The 23,030-nt window shown below is 41.9% G+C and overlaps 1 protein-coding gene across 11 annotated transcripts in view; it reads right to left on the bottom strand.

Moving 5' to 3' along the window:
* The window catches only part of Sh3kbp1 (SH3 domain containing kinase binding protein 1), a 369,672-nt gene that overhangs the window by 303,455 nt on the left and 43,187 nt on the right, over positions 1-23,030 (bottom strand). For all 11 annotated transcript variants that reach the window (XR_015444104.1, XM_087193656.1, XM_087193653.1 and 8 more), the window contains one exon: positions 8,596-8,753. Coding sequence is in view for 10 of the 11 variants with exons in the window: in XM_087193656.1 (XP_087049782.1) it covers positions 8,596-8,753 (158 nt within the window). In the remaining variant the exon portion in view is untranslated. The remainder of the gene's footprint in view (positions 1-8,595; positions 8,754-23,030) is intronic.

The raw sequence follows: 23,030 nt of genomic DNA, 5'->3' as shown, positions 1-23,030 counted from the left end.
GAATTAATTATTTAGTCCAGAGGTTCTGCAATTAGAATGTATTCATTCTAATGGACGCAAATTGGGCACGGTTTAGCTATTACTATGTTCTTTGTGTACTTGCAAACTTTTTTTTTTTACAATTTTCAGCATGATTATGTTTCTTCGTATACTCATTTATACAGCTATTTATACATAAAGCTACTTTTAAAATAATGTTATTATATTTACAAATCTAGATCACTGGCTACCAATCCATGTTCTTGAGAAAATATACCAGGTGTAAATGATGATGCTGCCCTAGCAGTGCCACTGTACAAAGGGAGTGCCCAGCTTTATCAAGCAGCAGAATTGCTTGAACTTTTAAAATTTTTCGGAGGCTTTAATCCCAACTCCTGCTTTATCCCAGAATTCTGACAATGCAGTGCTGCCAGAGGAGAGTCAGGTCAGCAACCACCAGTGGAGTCCTCTGTAGGAACCCCACACTTCTCAAGTGCTTGTTACAGCAACACCCTAGATGGTTTAGATTTTAATCTGCTAGAAAGCTGGGGGTTAAAACACACGATCCCAAAGTCCCTAAGCTAAGATGTGATAATCTTGTCATTAAGAAAGTAAGATTCCATTATGCATAATCACCACAATCAACTTGGTCAGGGAACTAAAATTTCCTGCGGTCACAGCGCTCCCTGAATCACAAGGTATCCCCCTCTTCCTGCACAGTAACAGTTACACAGCCTGGAGAATTTGTCAAATGATGTGGGCTCTTGCTGGTCACACACTTGTCCTTAATTAGTCCGGGCCATACTTGCAGTTATTTTTCTCACAACAGTGTCTAATAGGTTTTGTTAGTTTTAGGACTCTTTATGAAAATAAACTACCGTATATGTTTAAAGTTGAATTACTCGAGCTCGAACTGGCTGCTTTCGAGGGCCATATGGATGAGGAATAATCAAGTCACACATCTGAATTATTTACTACTGATAGAAGAGTCACACTCCTTCTGAAAAGCACATCCTGAACACCCTCAAAATGACATGTTTGCTTACAAATGAATAAAAACAAAATATTTTCCCTAAATGCCTTGTTTTAACAATTTGTGGGAATAGTAGTACAAGCCCATAAATGTAGGCGAGGGCTACCTGTTTGGTCTGAAATAACAGATTTCTGAAGAGAATTTTCTAGAATTCAGCAAGTAAGTTAATAACCTTCATTCTATCTGCTAGGACCCTCAGAGGAGGCATAATCCAGCAGGTAATCATGATAAGGGGCTCATTGCTCTCTAGACAAACTACATACCCAGACAATGCTGTACACTGGAGATCAGGTCCTAGAGCCTGCCCACCTGGTTCCAGTAATCTGTCTGCTCCTCACTAACTTGTGACTTCAGGTAAGTTCTTTAACCTTGATATGCTTCCATCATGTCTTCTAAAAATAAACATGATAAAAACAGTACCGCTGCCATAAGGTGGTATAAGGATTTAATGAAATAAAATACATGAAGGGCTTAGCCTCCTTCCTGGCATATATAGTAAGTGCTCAATAAATTTTGTTTATTGTACAGACAGACATAGGCAGATTATACATTCAGAACCAAGCAGCAAGTGAGCCCATTATTATTATTTTTATTTTTTATTTTTAGTACCGGGGATCGAACTTGGGTCCTTGCACTTGCACAGCAGGCGGCGAAACCACTGAGCTGAATCCCGGACTCAAGCCCATTATTATATATGTGGCTATTACTATTCCATAAAGTAACCCAGAAATCAGGGCCCAAAAAGCTAATTCTAACAGTTGCCTGATAAATCCACTCAGAAACTTAATTGGCATTTTAATCAGGAACACCTTTGTCAAACGTCTTTGCAGAACCATGTCTAACACATGCCCTCCAGAACACAGTGACTCAAAGCCAGGCCAAGGGTTGTAAAACTCATCCTGTGGGAGCAATCACATTTGTGATGATACGATGACGATTCCATTCAATGGGTCTCTCTTGCACTTACATCCTCTGTGCCTAGCACACAGCAGACACCCAGCAAATGTTCATGAGTACAACAGACCCCCACATACCCAAGCATATCACAGCTACGTGCTGTGAGAAAGAGGCTCTGCACACCATGAAACACACCTGGAAAAATTCCCGCTACCTTTTCAAAAGTCACAAGTATCTTGAAAATACTCATCCATATGATTCACAAAATTAATGGCCTTTGTGTTCCAAGTTTAAAGAAAAGTGAAATTTGATAAAAGAGATCCATGTTAGGGTCTTTGAATATAGAACAGCAACCTGGAAATCTCTATGTTATTTGTTGCAGTAGATTTGTGACTCTTTCATAAATCAGCAACAGCACTGTAACTGTGAGCTTTATCTTGGAGTGGTGCAAGTATGCAAACGACTGCCCTTTTGGCCAACCACTCTACACAAATACAAAAAAAAAGTCTCTGAATACGCCGAGAGGTCTAAACGGCCAGCTGACAGAACAGGAAAGCAAGCTGTTACGAGTAAACACACTTTAACCTTCAACAACAGGGCAAGCAACTCCACTCATAAAACCTTACTTCTACTTAACACATACAGAAATAAGCTAAGAAAACAGCTCACTTCCTCACAGATGTATCAGATGCATTTAAAGATCAACAAGCATATTCTTTTAACCCCTGCCGCAGCTTCCTGCTTTCTACATATCTGTGGGCTACAAAATGTCAAGGGCCTGGGTCTTTTTTTTTTTGCAGATGACACATTTTATCTTTTTAAAATTTTTATTAGTACATGTTTACAGCACGTGATGAGTACATGCAGTGTGGAGAGTTGGTACTGTGTCTTGCTGCACTTTACCAAATGTCCCTTCAAGAGCTGGCTGACATTGGGCTGGGGATTTAGCTCAGTGGTTCCAGTGCCTGCTTCTCAAGCATCAAGGTCCTGAGTTCCACCCCTGGTACCAAAAAAAAAAAAAAAAAAAAAAAGAGCTGGCTGACATATGCATGGCAGCCCAAGCCATGTTGTCCAAGTGTTTTCTTTTTAAAAATCATCAAACTGAAAGTGTAAATAAGGATTAAAATGATTAAAATGAATAATTGACAATTTGAAATAGGAAGGAAAGGTCCAAAGGGGTAGGGGACGTGGGAGGGAAAGGGGAAAGGAAAGAAGGGAAAGGAAAAATTATGAGAACAGGAAAAAATGGAAACAAAGTCTTTGTAAATAGGGAAGGACGGAGCGGGTGAAGGGCGCACAGGGAATGGGAAAAGAATAAGAACCAAGATACATCATGTACGGGTACAAGCACCCAACGATAAATGTAAATGTATTGTATACCTAAAATGTACCAGTACAGGAATTTAAGCAAAAAAAAAAAAAAAATCATCTGGTTGGTCATTAAAAAGTACTAATCTGTGGATCCATGTCAGATGAACCCAGAAAAAGGCTGTTTATCAATCCTTTCCATAATTAAAGTACATTGTTGTCTGGATCCCACAATAAGGTTTGAATTTGGGGGATTTTTGGGGGTTTTTTGGTGCCAGGGATCGAACTTGGGTCCTTGCACTTGCGAAGCAGGTGGGAGAACCACTGAGCTAAATGCCCAGCCCCCCACAATAAGGTTTTAAAAGGAAGACACTAGTAATTAAATACAAAAAGCTCACATCTGCCTATAACAGGTGACTTTCTCTTTGTATGGCAATATGAAGTCCCCAAGGACAGCCATATTTTTTTTTTTAACTAAATGACTTTGAAGACTCATCCAAGTTTTTCCTATCATTATATTTCACATTATGGTCTATCATGGTCTATTCAGGGAAAAAAAATACAGAACTTGGAAGTTAGGCCAAAAGGATGATTGTGTGACCTTTCAATGTCATGCTAACGCACTTTCTAATAAGTCCCCCCAGAAGGTCATCAGCCTCTCTGGAAGTGTAACCCTATTATTATAGCTTGTGTTTAGTTGTTCCCCCAAAAGCCTCATGCAGTCACAGGTGGGGCTTTTTCAGAGGTGGCTGGATCTAAAGTGTGTGATGCTGGAACTGTTTCATGGTGCAATGCTAGGCTCAAGGGCACTAAGACTAAGGGTGTGAGTGCTACCCGCCCTAAGTAGTCTGGATAAGATAAAGAAGGCAGAAAGACATGTTAAGGTCCATTGTTGCTTTTGCTGTCTTTGCCTGCAATGAACTGTTGCTCTCTGCGATGCCCCTCTGCCATGTGCCACTCTGCCTTGGAGCCAGCCAACTGTGGACTGTAACCTCTATGAACTATATGCCAAATAAACCTTTCCCTTTTAACTTTGGGTGTCAGTTATTTTGTCTCAGCAAACGAGAATAAAGTAACTAAGACACATATAAAAGTCAGAAGATAACACAGAAAAGTGGTAAGGTATGCTACTTCCTTTTTTTTCTTTTCTGGAACAGTTAACAACCCCAAAGGTTAGAATGTATTGTCCTCTAAGATATGAACCAGTTTCAAATCTAACTGTAATTTTATATTAACATTCCTTTTTCCATTGACTTTTTAATCAGTTCCTCACAGCCTCACTAAATCAGTTTTGTTATTCTGCTAGTTCCCTCTTTGAGTTGAACAAAACTTAGATACATGCTCTCTATCTGCATGGTTTTAACAATGTAAGAATTCGTCTTTTTTTTTCCAGTACTGGGGATTGAACCCAGAGCCTTCACACCGAGCTACATCCCCAGCCCTTTATTCATTTAAATTGCCCAGGCTGAGCTCCAACTTGTGACCCTCCTGCTTCAGCCTCCTACAGTGCTGGAATTACACATGTGTACCACAACATTCAGTTTAAGAATTAGTCTTTATAGTTCCAGGGCCCAACAATCAAATCATCCCTGGGAGACTGAGTTCTATGCTCTAGCACTTTTCACCAGTCACACTCATAGGCCAGCTACTCTGACACTAAGATTATGGGTGATTAGTTCAGTTGGCTCACGTGACACAAGAGATTCAAGCATAAGTGTGACACCTCCCCCTTGTAGAGGCCACAGCTTTATACAGAGAAAGACTCGGACTGAAAACACAATTCCATTCCTATAAGTGGATACATACATGAGAAATGAGTGTGCATGACCAAAGAAGACACACAAGAATGTTCAGAACCTTTATAAAATTCCCAAACTAGAAACAACCCAAATATCCATCAACAGGAGAATGGATAAGATCAAAGCACTAGGGGCCGGGGATGTAGCTCAGTGGTGCTGTGCCCGCCTGTCAAGAACGAGGCCCTGAGTTCCATTCTGGATACCAAAAAAAAAGTACTAATACATGCAACAACATTTTGTGGCACAAAAGAAGCCATGCATTAAAAATACACATTGTATGACTCCATTTATATGAAATTCCAGTATAAGGAACACTAATCCATGAAGATTACCTAGGGAGGGGAATGACTAGAAAAGGATAGGATGGAACTTTCTGGAGGGACAACAACAGTATTGATTTGGATGGTGGTCACAGAGGTACACTCTTACATAAAAACAATAATCACGCATGCTAGTGGCTTATGCATTTTTAGGTAAATTGCACCTTGAAATGAATTTTAAAATCTTTAAAAGAAGGAGAAATAAAGGAAAACATTCAGGTAGACAAAGAGGTAAAGGAAAGACAGGGAAGGAGAATTTGAAAGGATTCTTCTGCCACACAGTAAATAAATAAGAACTAAATAAGAGAAAGAGAAAAACAAAGCCAAGAGGCCATGTGGGTCAACAAATCTCAGCCCAAGAGTGAGCAAAGAGCAGATCACTTCTTAACAACAGGATGCCCTGGTGTTCAGAATGTCTGGAGGCTGGCTAGTATTCTTGTCTAGAGAGACAAAGACAATACCGAGATGAATTCAGGTGGACAGTGAATGCCAACACTTCGGGAACTCATACTCAGATGGGTAAGGGTCTGACAAATGAACTGACAAAATGCCTAAGGCAGGCTCTCTGACAGTAATGACATCAACATAAAGGCACACCAATAAACGATGGGATGCCACAAAACTGCCCAATTCAATCCATGGACAAATTATTCTCAAACTAAATAAAACTTACATAAAGCCACTTTCAAAGACAAACCTATGCCAATATGACTGTTATTAGTCAAAGACACATTTTCTGCTTTTAGAATTCTCTACAGGAGTTCTGGATATTGTTACTCTCCACTGCATCCACCTACTGAATTTTCAATAATAGACTTAAGGGTGAAGACTTGAAAATAGACTCAGCCATCTGAAAGAATCCAAGTTTCTTTTTCTACCAAATATGACAACCACAATTAATGCAGTCCCAGACATTCCTGCCACATCCTTTCTGCCCTCAGTGGAACAAGCACCTCCCCAAAGCATGGCTTCCCCTCACTGGACAAGGGCGCAAGCCAAGCTCAGCTGACAACTGATTAGGCAGGAGCAGAGGGAGTCAGGCCCGGAGGAGAGGGCCCATTCCTTCACCTAGTAACAGGACCAGTGGCACACCTCAACTAGGTGGTCACCACCGTGCTGAAAAACTGCCAGTACTGTGCTGTTTAAACCTCAGAGCAAGGGCCGGGGATATAACTCAGTGGTGCCACCGTCTGCCTTGCAAGCAAAAGGTCCTGAGTTCGATCCCTGGTACCAAAAACAAAAAAAAAACTCAGAGCAGCTGATGGGGTAGTGGCTCTCAAAGGGAAACAGCAAGCTTACATTGGAATAAGCTGAGGCAGGATTAATAAAGAGACTTTTATAAAGTGGCTGAGAGAAACCCCAAGGCAACAGCCAAAAGTTACAGACAAGAGAGGCCCCAAACCTGAGGGGATAAGAGGAAGCATAGAGGAAAGTGGACTGGGTGGGAACAGTCACCAGTCTGATGAGGGACACAGGCAGCCGGAGGCAACCCCACAGGCAGGAAGCCAGAGAGGTAATCCCTGATATCACTGTAAGCAATTCCTGCTCTGTCTTTCCCTGCCCTGGTTTCCTCTCACCTTCCACAATTCCTTGTAGCACACCAGCCTTGAGCCCAAAGCAAATGGAAATAGGTTTTATAAGTGCTTTCCAATTCAGTTCTTGGATTCTGTGGATTTTGTGGTCTGAAATAGGGAGCACTAAGCCAACAGAACACGTTCAAGGAATTCAGAATAGGGCCTGCTCTCAAAACTAGACCCCATGCTACACTCCCTTCTTCCCAGGCTTGTCCTTTCTCTTTTGCTACACTTCTCTCTTTCCCACAGCCCTCCTTCTTCCCAGTGTCCTCTTCTCCCTTTCCCACAATCCTCCTCTCCCACCCTTCCTTCCTCATCTTCACTCCACCAATTGTCCCTTTTATTTGGAAAAACCCTCCTTTTACACTAGAATTTGGCTCAACTTCAAAGACAGTCCTTTCTCAAAACTGGAGGTTTTGTTTGGAAAGTCAAAAAAATTACCTCCCATTTACAAATCAACAGAGTGAATCCCTGGTGGCCAGAACGTAATGCTTTCCTACTCATAAAACTAGAGAACTTCTGGATTCGAGCACATTTTGGGGTGATAGGGAGGAAGGGTGTCTATATTCCTACCACTACAGAAAGCAATGTTTACCAGCATGTTACCAACAAAACTCCTACCTTTCTGAACACCAAAAAAAAAAAAATGGTAGGACCATTCCATAGCAAGATACTGAAGAAAGACTGAACTAGGTTCCTACTCATTTTAGACTCCCACAGGGTAGAAATTGAAGGCCTAAGGGCTGGATGCTGGCACGAGGTCACACATTTTTTCACCAACATCCCTTATCATAAAACCCTCCCATTCAGCCCCTGGCGCTCCTTTGAGGGGACTACCTGCTTCTCTGGACCCAAGACTCCCCATACCACCTGACCCCACAGCCCAGGCATGTTCCTAAGTATGGTCTGATACACAGAAGACCTGGGGATTTCTGCATGCAGTTCTTCCTACCAAGGACGATCCATTCTTCTTGAGTGTTGAATAAGAAGCATATGGCACTGGACTTTTAGACCTAGGTAGTATTTCCCATGAGAAAGTCTCCAGGTGATTCCTTTTTTACCCAACAATTCGAACTAGCATTTGCAGTTGTGCCATATGTAATTTATTAATGTGAATGGGCTACTTTTTTTGTAATTAAGCCCTAGATGACTTCTGCAAAGGGTATAATTTTCAAAGCCTTACTGAACAAACAGGTTTTGTTCAATGCTTTATGGACATAAGGAGGTAGAAAAACATAATCCTGCACCTATCAAAAAACCAGTATGAGTACAAAGACAAAAAACTGCATAATTCAGATTCTGCACTTAGATTGATTGCTACTTCATATAAATGGTCTGAGTTTCACCTCTATTTCACATGGAATGGAAAAAGGAAAAGGTCTTTTAAATTCTGGAGGCAAATCACCAAGTACATAAATCAAACAATTTAACAAGCTTCTTATTTTTCAAGCCTTTTCTAAGTGATACAGAGTTTAGGAAGTGATTACTCTGGGCCTTTCAAAAGTGATTTCGAAACACATATCCCAGCTGTCAAGGGCAAAACTACATGTACTCTTCTTGATATCACCTAGGATATCAAGCTTTCAAGAGCCCCCAGTTCCACGCAATTCAACCTCAAATGCCCCATAGCCTTTGGTCAGCATGCCCACCCAGGAGACAGGAAAAGGGTTTTGCTTTGTACTCACTCTTACAAAGTTGTCGGGGAACAAACCTCTCCTGCCGTTGATCTGACCCTCCCACCAGCCTCCATCCTCCTTCCTGATGTTGGTGATGACCTCACCCACGCTGATCGTCAGCTCATCGTCATGCTGGGCCTGGTAGTCAAACTCCACTATGGCCTCCACTGGAAGGGACAGGAAAAAAAAGAGCAACTTAGATCAGGTGTTACAGTCCAAGGCCTAGCAGCCCTGGAAGGCCGGTAAAGTCATACTGAAGGAAAATTGAAAATAACAGAGCCACACAGCAACCCAAGTTTGGTTAACCAGAAGCCTATAGCCAGAAACCACGAAATACTGGTCTTGGTCAAACAAAGACAGGGTGGCCTACAGGTCTCAAGGCCAGTAGGGGCTTCAGCATGGAAGCCACAAGATGACAGCAGTCTAACAATATTTGCTCCAGCCAGAGAGAGTCCAGCATCATTTTCCCAAGTGTAGAGACTGTAGACAAAAACATGTGTTTGGCCCTTGAGTCCCCTACACACTAGTGTTAACTGTATGACGCATACATCCCTGGGCTTTGGTTGTGCAAAATATGGACCATAATTTCCACCCTCCAGAAAAAACACCCATCTCTCAATGACAACATGTGTAAAGATGGCTGGTGTAGACAGCCAATGGTACACAGAACCAATGTCTTAGACTGTCTACATTAGGGCCACGACTGCCCTCTCAGTAGATGAATTCCGAGGCAGCAGTATCATACTACTGTTGATTGTCCTCCCAATCTATGGCAAACTAAGTATCTCTCACATTTGGTAAGAGGCAGCGATAACAGGTGAGGAAGATAGGTCTTCTTGTTGACAAAGTACCTATGCAAACTAACAGAGCTAACCAATCCAGAGCTTAGTTAACTTATCCATACATTGATTACGCAATTTATTTAGACTTTGGGCTCTTCCTCATGCCTAACTCTATACAAACCAATCTCAACACCTTTCCTTTTTCATTTGCAACTCCATATGAATAAATGGATGAACACACACACACACACACACACACACACAAAGGGTAATGAAAATTAAATGAAACCCCACGCATTAAATTAGCAACTCAGAAGTTATGATAAAATATTGCAAGAGGAAATGTTAAACAAGCTCTGTAAAGAACATACATATTAAAACTAACTCAAAATGGATTACAGACATAAATGTAAGATCTTAAACTATAAAGCACTTTTTGGTTTGTGACTTTTTTATTAACATATAATAATCATGATATTAATGGGGTGTCATGTGATATTTCAACCCATGCGCACAGCAGGAACTGTTCAAATCAGGGTAATTAGCAGTTCCCTCTCCTTGTCATTTCCGTACATTTGGAGCCTTTGTGCTTTTTTCTAGATCTAAGAAAGCATAAGAGAAAATATTAACGTCCTTAGCTTTGGCCAAGATTTCTTATATAGGAGACAAAAGGCGCAAAAGAGTTTAAAAATTCAACACACTGAGGTTGGTTTTCTAGGGGAAAAAAAGGCTGGCAAGAGAGTGAGTCCCCATTGCATGGGCTTTGCATATCCATTAGGAGTAAGTTCCAAAGCGCTTCCAGTTTAGAACATCCTATTCACTCAGACTGTTCACTCCTAATGTCAGCTAAATCAGCCAGTTCAAAAGCAATGCAAAATGGAATTTCCTTTTTCTTGATCACTGTTCCACTCCCAAATTAGCTGGTTCATTCCACTATCACAAGTCGGCCCAGGATAAAGCTGAGTTTTTACCCACTGTTATTACGTATCAATGGAAAGGAGGTGTGTAAGAGCATAAACGAGGCAACCTTTTCCAGTTTCTTCTGGTTGCTGACAAGCAACCCAGCAGTTACATTGAGCCATTAGAACGATCAGAACCAGGTCAATTAATTTTCAGCTAGGTGCAGTGGCATGTGCCTGTGGTCCCAGCTACTAAGGGTGCTGAGGCAGGAGGACTGCTCGAGTCATGAGTTTGAGGCCAGCCTAGGCAGAATCCCTAAGAAAAAATCAACAAGCATCCCTAAGAGAAAACCACAACAACACAGCTTTCTTCAAATCACCTAGAGACTGATCTACTGAAGCTCTGCTATAGGAACTGAGATTCCAGAACCCACTGTTCATGTGCCAGACACTGCTTCCTACATTATCTCATTTCCTAATTAAATAGTGCATTGCCCATCACCTCAATTAAAGGACCTGAAGCTTAGCAAGGAAGTTAAGCTCATTTTCTGAGCCAGTGCTCTCCAAAGTGAGATGTACCCTCTTCAGGGATCTGCTAAAATGATGGCAAAAAAAAGAATGTCTTTTCATTTTATTTTAATTTAAAAAGAGAAAAATCGACTTCCCTAATATTCCATGTGCAGAATGAAACCACCTTCTTCATCCAGCCTTTAGGTCAGACAGTCAGCAGCAGAACCCTGGAGCACTGGACGATGAGAAGCTAGAGGCTTCTAGCAAACCTGCTGTATGGATCTGACCCTTCTGCATTAAAATCACCTCACCAAATGGATTATCACCTTGAAAAGATATGTGTGAAAAGAGCAGGAGTTGTTGACAATGTTCAACTAGAAGGCAAGTAAACAAGCCAGGTGTGGTGAGGTATGTCTGTAACCCCAGCACTACAGGAGGCTGAAGCAAGAGGACTGAGCCCAGTGCAGGCAACTTAGTGACAGCAAGATCCTGTCTCAAAATTTAAAAATTTTTAAAAGGGCTGGGTATGTAGCCAGTGGGGTTTGATCTTCAGTACTGAAAAGAAGAGGAAAAGATGGGGAGGATCGGGGAAGAGGGGAGAGGAGAGTGGATGGGAGGGAGAAGGGAGAAGAGGGCAGAGCTGCTCCTTCAGCTCTTGAAGAGAGCTCTTTGCCAGCTACATTTGGAGGTAAATACAAGGACAAGTCCGTCGCATCTTACAGGGAGATGACCAAACAACTCTTAATTATCAAGACAATTTGTAATATGGGGTTACTTCCACCCATGGTGTAGGTATAAAAGTTGAGCTCTCAGGATTAGCAAGATTTTAAAACTATATACCTGAACCACGAAGAAAATGTCTTTGTTTTTCCCCAACTGTATATAGTCATACAATCTTAAACATTTTCCAAAAGCTCACTAAATAACAGAGGTTTAGAAGCTTCTCTAGGGCTTCCTCCATCTTACATTTGTATATAGTTGTGTGCCACATAACAACATTTCAGTCAAGGATGGACCATATGTATGACAGTGGTCTGATAAGATTGTATGACATAGTGAGGTTGTAACCATCTTAGTTTGTGTAAGCACTCTATGATGTTCATGCAATGAAGAAATCACCTAACAAAACATTTCTGAGAATGTATCTCTGTCATTAAATGGCTTATAATTGTATATGTGTATATATATATATATACACACAAACATATATAGTCCATAAATAAATATATAGAAAGATAATTGCTTTTTAACAGGTATTGTGTTTCATTTTGTTTTGCGTTTTTTTTTTGGTACCTGGAATCGAACTCTGGTACTTGTGCTTGTGAGGCAGGCAGCGGAACCACTGAGCTAAATCCCCAGCCCTTGTTTTGCCTTTTGAGACAGGGTTCCACTATGTAGTTCAGGCTGGCCTTGGATTCACTAGGCAGCCCAGGCTGTTCTCAAACTCACGGTGGTCCTCCTGCCTCAGCCTCTTGAGTGCTGGCATTACAGACGTGTGGCACCACCCCCCAGCTAACAGGTTGTTTTTTTTTCCTTCCATAGCGGGGAATCAAACTCAGGACCTTGCACTTGCAAGGCAGGTGTGGTGTCACTGAGCTAAATCCCAGGCAAGAGGTTTTTGTGGGGTTTTTTGTACCGGGGATCGAACTCGGGTCCTTGAGCTTGCGCAGCAGGCGACGAAACCACTGAGCTAAATCCCCAGCCCCAAGAAGTATTTTTTTAAACAAGAAACAAAAAGGTTCTGCCCAGGGCTGGTCCCATTTGCAACTGGAGAGGAAAGCTCATGGCTTTTCTGATGGGGAACATAACAGTGTACTGGGTGGAATTGGGGAAGCCAGGCCTGGGGGTGGGGGTGGGGGACAACCAGAGAGGTTTCTAAGGAAGGGTCTGGTCAAGGGCCCCATCACGGTGGTGAACTTAGACCCTGTGTAATTTCAGTGACTCAGGACCTTCTTCCTTCTCAAACAGCAAGCTGCACTAGCTCTGTTCTCCATATGAACTTCACCAAGGTAAATCTGGCAGAAGAGAAACAGAATCCACTTCAAGTAGATGGTTCCTAAGAAGTAAGCAGCTGCTGCCTGATATGACAAACCTAAGAGAAGAACATTCTGGCTTTTCCTCAATCTCTTTCCATGAGCCCAAGGGCATGCTTTCATGGATGCCTACTGTGAGTAAGGCTGGGGATTAGGGACTGGGGACTCAAAGATAAATAGAACAACATAACTATGTAATACTTGAGTCTTCTTCCAATATCCTGTCTAGCTGATCTTTCCTGGTTTACCCTTTCTTTAAGCTCCCAGTTCAAAGAAAATGTAAGGCTCTCTTTTCAACTTAAGCAATCATGTGTACTTTCTCTGCCCTCTGGCCCAGCCAGCTGGCCTTGATGGCCTCCTTCCTGGCTCCTCTAGCTCCCAGGCTTCTCCGACCCTGCCAGCAAGACCACTGCATGTGGTGGCGGCTGCCTGTGTGTCCTCCTGGTGAATGTCTAAATGCCTTCTGGTACGGATCATCCTTAGTTCCACTGTGGCCCCCTATGAGCATCCATGACAAGCAGTAGGCACTCAATAGAGACTTGACAACCTAACTGCATAGCCTGCATTTTGTGCTAACCGTTTTCTACCCGACAGAGGTCCTACTAAAATGTCAAGTGTCAATCATATGTGTGCAAATTGAGTCACATTCTTCCGTGCACTTAAGGGAGTTTGCTATTTAAAAGATCCTGTGGTTAATTCTTTTGCAACATGAATAATCACTTCCTGCTTTACCTTTCCTGTCAAGATGAATTTTTTAAATATCAGGTTTCTCTAAAGGCAGGAAACCAGTGCATGGCTTTGTTAAGAGCTCCTAAATCCTGAGATATCCCTGTGCTACTCCCTTTAAGGACCCGTTCCTATGTCCTCTATAAGCCTTTGAAAGGTTCAGGACTTTTCTGTCCAATACATGTGACTACTGCGTACTTGAGATGTAGATAGCCTGAATGGAGATGTGCTGTAAAAGCACACTATGTTTCAAAAGATTCAAAGGGAAAACAGAATGTAAAGTAGCTCACTAATAATTTTTGTATTCATTGCACGTTGAAGTGATACTTTGGACATGCTGGGTTAAATAAATGTTATCCAAGTTAATTTCAACTCTTTTTTAATTAATGTGGCTGCTAGAACATTTAAAATTATATGTGGCTTGTATTGTATTTCTATTTTACAGTAATGGTTTATGATAATGCTTGGCAAACAGACAAAAAGATCTCAGGCTGTGCAAACATGGCCAAAATATTCACGAGAGCCCATGAGAAAGTCTGCCCCAAAACTCATTTCCTTGCCTTCAGAAAGCTGCAGGGAGACACGATGGATAGATGGATGCAGCACCCGGCCAAGCTCAAAGGCCCCTGAGCTCACTGGGGAGTTGCCGTGCAAATCTGCTTTGGAGAGCTGGAGAAACTAGAGCCTCAGATATGCAATAATGACAGCAACAAAGGACCCACGCATTCAATAAAACTCAAGCTCTTCAAAAACAGACTGGTAAGTTGAAGTCCTAACATCAAGTTCCTCACAATGTAGCTGTATTTGGAGATAAGTCCTTCAGAGAGCTGACTAAGAAATTTTTGAGATATGTGTAAGAAAATGGATACACCTGGAAAATATAACGTCAAGTGAAATAAATCAGACACACAAGCTTAAACACTATATAGTATCATCTGAGTAAGGCAAAGTACAAAGAGCACAGTAAAAGATGGATAGAAGGAGACCAGGGGACAGATAGATCTCCTGGATAATGTGCAGAGGTCCAAGAGAACGTGGGGAGAGGAGAAGTGGAGGGAGAGTAAAAATAAGTAGAATAAAGATATGCCACGGATGAGCTCAATGATTATAAACATTATAGCCCTAAACATGAGATGAGTTTAATAATATCAATTAAGAACAAAATTGGAAATAAAGGCTGAAGAGGAAGAGGGAGAGAGGTGGGAGAAAAGGGGAAGGGGATTAAAAAAAGAACCAAGCTGTACTGTGTATGTGTACCCATTTCACAAGATGGTTGTAAACTGCTAGCACTGCAAACACGTAATAATTTTTAAAAAATGAAACCTGAAAAAAAAAAAAAAGAAAGCTGCAGTACCTGCAGCAAGGACAAAACAAATTACCTAAGAGGTTTTTTTTTTTTTTAATGGTACCCTTTCAGAGAGAGACTACCTCCACATGAACACAAAATTAAAGCATTAAGCTAAGTAAAATGTATCAGGGATGTAATTAGGACACCAGTAAACAAAATCCCATATTTAAAGACACCATAAATTATAAAACTTAAGAACATCTCCCTATCTGAAAAATACCACCCTTCAGCTGCCTGCTGTGCCAAAAACTGGCCTCCACAACTTTGCTCCATCTACTGTAGCTGCAAAAACTCAAGCTACAGTTAACCCATGTTATGAAAAGATAGAGCCAGAGGAGATAAGCGATCTGCTCAGCAAGGCAAAACAGTTCAATCTCCGCCTTCAAACTTGCTGAATGTCTCCTCCCCCAAAAGATGAAACGGGTGGCTTTTAACTGTCGGTTGGCTAAACCAGCTGCCTTTAGCCAAGCTGCTTCTCAGGCCCGGCTTCTCACGGTGGTGATGGCGGCGATGGCGGCGGCATTTCCTATGCACCACTCTGTGACCCAGCCCTGCCTGCCTCGCTCATTGCACTCCCTTCCTCTCTAGGCCCAGGTCGCAGCACTGCAATTTCATGTTGGATTACCTCAACCTGGCTGCAAGCCCCATCTGGAAAAAGCCCTCATCTTTCCCAGGATTCTATCTCCCTCCCCTAGCATCATGTCTGATTCAATCAATATTTGAATAAACCAGAAAGCACAAAAAAGAAAATGACAGTCTCCAATTAATTTCCTTCAGTCTATACACAGACACATGATGTCACAAAGTTCTAAGGGCAGCTTTAAATGTAATCATTACAGAACAGAAGCAGCAAAGTTACACACTTGCTGTTTTATATTTTGTTTTATGAATTATGAATAATACAAATTTAATTTGAATGATCTCTTTCAGTCCTCTGACTGAAGAGAATGTAGACAATCAAAAAGTACCTTTACACCAGAAAAAAATTCATCCAAAAAAGACCATGGCTACTGATCACTGGTAATAGGAAAAACATTAGACTCATCTTGTCAAAACCTTTTCTTAATGTTACAGAAGAACTGAGGTCTGGAGTGTTCCATGACTGAGACTTAGAGAGATTAAGAGCTAAATAAAGCCAGCCTTAAGACTAGGACTCTGCTCTCCCAAATGGCAATCTACGGGAGACAAGAGAAAATCCAAAGCAAAGAGCAGAAAAAAACTGAAACCATTGAGATACCTCTTGGAGGAGTTTCTTTTTATCCCCATACATCATAGTTTCCAGAATACTCAGAAGTTATACCACTGAAGAACATATGGACACCTATGTTCAAATCTAAATAGAAAGAAAATAGATCAGTGGTTGCCTGGGGCTGGGGATGGGAAGGACAATTGATGGCAAATGGCTACAAGGGATCTTTCAGGATAAAGGATATGTTTGAAAATTAAACTGGCAAGAGTTGCAGGATGCTGTGAATTTACCAAAAATGCATTCAATTGTACACCTAAAATGAGTGAGATTTTAGACCTCCATATAGCTTTTTTTCCTTCCATATTATTAGTGCATATAGGTTACTGAGATTAACAGGTTTCATTTTGGCAGATTTGTACACACACATTACACACTTTACTCATTTCCCCCATTATCCCCATGCCCTACCTTCCCCCAGCTTTACATTTTGGGGGGTTAATGTGTATAATTTATTTGAATGATATTCATCACCCATCACCCATCCTTATACCCTTTTCCCCTCCCCCTTATTCCATTCCTCTTGTCTAATAATAGTCTTCCTCTACTTTCTTATCATCTTTTTTAGATTCCACATATTAGGGAGAACATGTGATATTTGTCTTTCCGTGTCTGGCTTACTTCTTTCAACATGATGATCTCCAGATCCATCCACTTTTCTGCAGATGATAAAATTTCATTCTTTTTATGTATGTATATATATTACATTTCTTTATCCATTCATCCCTTGATGGGTAACTAGGCTGGTTCTGCAGCTTGGCTATTGTGAATTGTGCTTCAGTAAACATGGGTATGCAGGTATCCCTATAGTATGCTGACTTTATGTATTAATTTACACTCTGACTAGCAGTATAGAAGGATTCCTTTCTCCCTTGTATCCTCACCAGCAATTATTGCTTTTTATATTCCTGATGATACCCATACTGACTGGGGTGAGGTAGAATCTCAACGTAGTTTTGATTTACATTTCCCAATGGGTAAAGCTATTGAACATTTTTTCATATACTTATTGGCCATTTGTACTTCTTCTTTTGAGAAGTATCTGTTCAATTCTTTTGTCCATTTATTGATTGGGCTATTTGATGTTTTGATGTTAGTTTTTTTAGTTCTTTATATGGTATACATATTAATCTGCTGTTGGAAGAGTAGCTAGCAAAGATTTTTTTTCCCATTCAGCTGCCTCTGTTGGTTGTTTCCCTTGGTGTACAGAAACTTTTTAATTTGATGTATGTCCATTGGTTTATTCTTGTTACTATTTCCTGTGCTACTGGAGTCCTATTTAAGAAGTCTTTGCCTTGTGCCTACAGCTTCAAGTGTCTCAATATAGCTCTTAAAGATAAAAATTAAAAGTCTATATGATGTATACTTAGGAACTTATGGTTGTTGATATTTGCTCATCAAGGTGTTTGATAGTGTTTGTGTCCCAGGAAGCAATCACTCCCCATTCAGGCAGGGAGTGCCGTTTGGGGGAGTTCTCCCTGCCCCATGAGACACAGTCTGATGGGACTGCCCATCAGCATGCTCTGCAGTCTGCCAACCAATGTATAGGCAAAGGATCCAACTGTGACTCATAGCAACATGACAAAAACTGAGAATGGCTGGAGCAAAGCAGATTCCCCTGCCAGAGCTGTCAGAGGAGCTGGAGAGCCTCATGCTTGCCTTGTTGCTATCTCTCCCAGACATGATGCTCCAGCTTCTCTTTCTATCCTATAAACCACCCCAAAGCTTTCTGATAACTCCTTTTTTCTTTCTCAGTTAAGGGGGAGTTGGTTGCTATTAACTGCAACCAAAAAACCCTAACAGATACTCATGTATCAACTTTTCTAAAATACAATCTTCCCTACACAAATCCACACAAGGTCAAATTCTCCCTATCCAGTCCTTTGCCATTACTGTCAAGGATGGGGTGGAGCAGACTTCCCAGCTCAAGGCCACAGGTGCTTCAGGGATCTCCAAGTACAATAAAGCTGACCTACACATCAGTTACATTTTTCTTCTGGTGTCTTTTTTTTAGTACCGGAGATCGAACTCAGGACCTTGCACTTTCGAGGCAGGTGGTGGAACCACTGAGCTAAATCCCTGGCCCTTCTTCTGGTGTCTTTACAAACACACCACTAGGCATTTATAGCTAAATGGATGCACATTGAGGTGATCCTCTTAAGTAAAATAAATAGGACACACCTGTGTAAATACTGAATAGTTTCTCTAGTGTGAGAAACTGAAAGTGTAAATAAGGATTAAAAGGTATAACAGATAATGTGAAATAGGAAGAAAAAGGGGCAAAGGGGAAGGGAAAATGGGAGGGGTAGGGGAAAGGAAAGAAGGGAATGGAATTAATGAGAAAGTGTAAATAAGGATTAAAATGATTTAAATGAATAATTGATCATTTGAAATAGGAAAAGGTCCAAAGGTGTAGGGGTGGTGGGAGGGGAAGGGGAAAGGGAAGAAGGGAAAGGAAAAATTATGAGAAAAGAAAAAAAAATGGAAGCGAAATCTATGTAAATCGGGAAGGGTGGAGGGGGTGAAGGGCGCACAGGTAATGCAGGAAAAAATAAGAACCAAGATACATCATGTACAGGTACAAGCACCCAATGATAAATGTAAACAAATTGTATACCTAAAATGTACCGATAAAAGAATTTTTTTAAAAAATGGAAACCAAGTCTTTGCAAATAGGGAGGGGTGGAGGGGTTGAAGGGAGGGCAGGAGGGAGGGGAAAAATTATAACCAAGAGAGACTATGTAAAGGTGCAAATTTCCCATGATGAATGAAATTATATTGTATACCTAAAATGTACCAATAAAATTAATTTTAAAAAACATACCACTAGGGGCACCAAACCAACAAGGGGGTGATTACCAAGCCCTGGCTCTGGTTAAAAACTGATTATCGGGCTGGGGATTTAGCTCAGTGGTTCCAGCACCTGCCTCACAAGTGCAAGGTCCTGAGTTCGATCTCTGGTACCCAAAAAAACAAAAACAAAAACAAAAAACTGATTATCAGCCTCTCCAAGGAAGACAGGCTCAGAACTCAGAGCCCAATGACAAAGAGTCATTGCACATGAACTCTCCCTGGGCAGGAGACAGTATCCCATGGGCCGGATGACTTTCTAGAGGGTTCAGCAAGATTTGCAGCAGGCCCAGGAGCAGCTCAAATAACTGGGTATCAGTAGAGAAAGGGGAAAAGAGATAAATCAAGAAAGAAAAGACAAACTCAAATGTAAGGGCAGAAAGGCCCACTATTGTCTCCCTTTGACACTCTTGTCACTTACTACTCTAAATGATGCCCAAGGAACCCTGGCCTCCTACCCTATCTCTTCCTTCTTGTCATCTCAATCTAAGCATCCTTACAGAAGATGTGAGGTATGGGACAAAGCCTGATAGGTATGCGAGTGGATCCAGCCTAGACATTTACTAGCTGTGTGATACAGGCCAAGATACCTTGCTTGAGTTCATTTTCTTTTTGTTTAAAGTCATACAATGATCTAGTGCAAGGATCAGGGGTGTAATACAAACCCTGTATATAGAAATGACAGCTACTAAATGACTGCCACTAGTCTCACAGCCATACTGTTGTGCTATAATGACTTCCTTGCATAGGCCCTCCCTGCCCATCCCCTGGAATGGGAGCCTTTAAAGGGCAGATGTGAGCATTCTCTCCTCCTTGCCTGGTGTATAGCACACAGCAGGTGTTCGATAAATGTTGGTAATAGAGTACAACTATACAACAGTAGAAGTCTCTTGAAAAAGCATTAACTGCAAACCATACCTTCTCATTCAGCACAAAGAAATACAGTTACCAATGTGAGCTGTTGTTTGACTTGAAGGCTAAAGAAAGTCAAAGATCAACATGACCTGCCAGGGATGTAGCTCAGTGGTGGCGCCACCTGCCTCACAAGCACAAGGTCCTGAATTCGATCCCTGGTACCAAAAAAAGATCAACATGACCTGTTGGCCACAAGACAAACACGTCCCAGTGGTCCAAGCCTCTCAAATGCTATTGTGATCAGCCTCATTGCCACTCCCACCTCTGCCACGACCACTGTCCCCAACAGTAGAGGCAAATCCAATAGGGAATGTGTTCGCAAATACTGGGGGCCCTGGGTCTCTCATGTACTGCATTCTAAAGCCTCTGACTCACCAGGGCCTGGCTCTGGAACAAACACCCAAGGGGTGCTGCAACAATGACTTATTAAACACTTCCTGACTAAAATTAACCCTTGCAAGCCTAGCACACTGGTGTTTCAGAACCTCCACTGCATACAGTGGTAAAAATAACTTGGCCCGAAATAGACTTTTTAAGTGAAAAAGAAAGCACAGAGAAAAGGTGCAGTTGAATTTGCAGACTAAAAAAAAATACTGAAGAATAAAGACAACTGACTTATTATTAAGTGGTGATGGCAAACCTTTTAGAGCTTTCAATGACACAAACAGCCTGCTGCAGCACATGCGTCGTAGGTTCGCCACCACTGGGCTATAGTCTTCCAATCATGGAAGAGAAAATAAATGACATCTCTGAAAATAAGTGTATCAAGAAGTCAGTTTAGTCAAAATAGTGTAGCCACTGAAAGAACACATAACCCGGTCCTGAGTCGCGTGGAAGATGCCAAATTACCCTGCTGCAGACAGGCAGGTCTGCCCATGCCCTACCGAGGTCCTGAGTCACACTGAACATGCTGAATCAGCCCGCTGCACACAGGAAGGTCTGTGCACGCCCTACCGAGGTCCTGAGTCGCGCGGAAGACACCGACTCACCCCGCTGCAGACAGGCAGCCACCTGGTTCCACACTACAAAGACGCAGAGGACACCAGACCACCAGACCAAGGTACTGAGTCCCGCTGTTCCTGGCCCAGAGGTAGGGGCTTCTGAGCCACTGTTCCACTGCTCCTGGTCCAGAGGACGGGTCTTCCCGGTCACCAACCCTCCCGCTGCTCCCAACCCAGAGGAAAGGGCTTTTGGGCCACCTTCTGTCCCGCTGCTCCTGGCCCAGAGGAAGGGGTTTCCAGGCCACCATCCCTCTCACCGCTCCCAGCCCAGAGGGAGGGGCTTCTGAGCCACCATCCCACTGCTCCTGGTCCAGAGGAAGGGGCTTCCAGGCCACCATCCCTCCCGCTGCTCCTAGCCCACAGGAAAGGGCTTTTGGGTCACCATCCCTACCGCTGCTCCCGGCCCCTGTCCCACCTCACCCAGCTCAGAGGAGGTAATCCGTGCAGGCGCTAACAGCCCCCCCGCCCCAGTCAAAATGAGAAAACACGTAAATAAGTCTCAAAACCAGACTTCCAGATCACCTACAGCAACCCCAAAGGGAAATGAGATGGAACACTCTGATTCTCAACTACCTGGACCCACCGGACTGGCAACAAAAGGGGATCTCGAAAAAATGAAATCAGAAATAATTTCTCAGATAACAAGAGAAATTGTGCCCCTAATACAATACATGATTAATAAATCTAGAGAGGAGCTCAGGAACATGATGGAATCCCAACATAAGAAACAAATGGAATCCATAAAAGACTTGCAAATAGATTTCCAGGACATGAAAAACTCCATTGAAAGTCTACACAGCAGAATGAGCCAATGTGAGGACAGAATTTCAGATAGAGAAGATAAGATTGCAATTAGTGACCAGAAAAAGAAAAATTGCTTCAAAATTATAAGGGAACAGGAGAAAGCAATCCAGCAGCTGCTAGATGATGCAAAAAAGAATAACATAAGACTGGTTGGGCTCAATGAAGAAACAGGAGAGAGTGCAGATGACATAAACAATCTCTTCACAGAAATAATGGCAGAAAACTTCCCAAGCATGGAAAAAGAGCTTGACATACAGATAAGTGAGGCATATAGGACTCCAAATAGCCTTGATCAAAAACAGTCTACACATAGGCATGTAATTGTTAAGATTCCAGAAACTCAACAGAAGAACAAAGTTCTCCAAGCAGTCAGGGAAAAGAAACAAATCACATACAAAGGAAAGCCCATCAGAATCACAGCAGACTTCTCAACACAAACCATCAAAGCAAGAAGAGCTTGGAGTGACATAAGCCAAGCCCTAGAAGAAAACAGCCTCCAACCCAGATTGATGTACCCTGCAAAACTATCTTTCAAAATGGATGGAGAAATAAGATACTTTCATGACAAAGAGCACCTTAGGAACTTCGTGAATACCAAACCAGTACTCCAAAGAATTTTACACAATAGCCTAGGAACAGACATTGAGGATCACAACCCCAGGAAGCAAAGCAGAATGAACCCATCTGGCATGACAAGAAATTAAATGGAAAGGGGGAGAACCCAACAAAAAGAAAAAGTCATGGCAATGACAAGTCAATACGTTTCAGTTATAACCATCAATGTTAATGGTCTCAATTCACCAATCAAAAGAAATAGACTGGCAGAATGGGTCAAGAAGCAAAATCCAACAATATGCTGCATACAAGAAACACAGTTCAAAAAGAAACTCATAGACTGAAAGTTAAAGGGTGGAAAACAATACTGCATGCGACAGGAACCCGAAAAAAAGCAAGGGTAGCTATCCTCTTTGCAGACCAAGTAGACTTCAAACCAACACTGATTAAGAGAGACAAAGAAGGACACTACATCCTTGTAAAGGGAAGAATCCAAAAGGAAGAGATGACAATCATAAATATCTATGCACCAAACACTAGTGCACCCAACTATATAAAACAGATACTAACGGACATGAAAAGTCATATATGCACTAATACAATTGTAGTGGGGGACCTCAACACCCCACTGTCACAAATAGATAGATCAACTAGACAAAAAATAAGTAATGAAATACTAGAACTCAATCGAACTCTTGAACAAATGAACTTAACAGATGTTTACAGAGTCTTCCACCCCACAAAATCAGAATACACATTCTTCTCAGCTGCGCAT

This window comes from Heterocephalus glaber, unplaced genomic scaffold, assembly GCF_053883595.1.
Source record: "Heterocephalus glaber isolate CG9 unplaced genomic scaffold, H.glaber_assembly_v1.0 deba00001594, whole genome shotgun sequence".
NCBI classification, from domain to species: domain Eukaryota; kingdom Metazoa; phylum Chordata; class Mammalia; order Rodentia; family Bathyergidae; genus Heterocephalus; species Heterocephalus glaber.
Note: the sequence above shows the minus strand (reverse complement) of the source record. Positions and strands in the feature narration are given on the sequence as shown.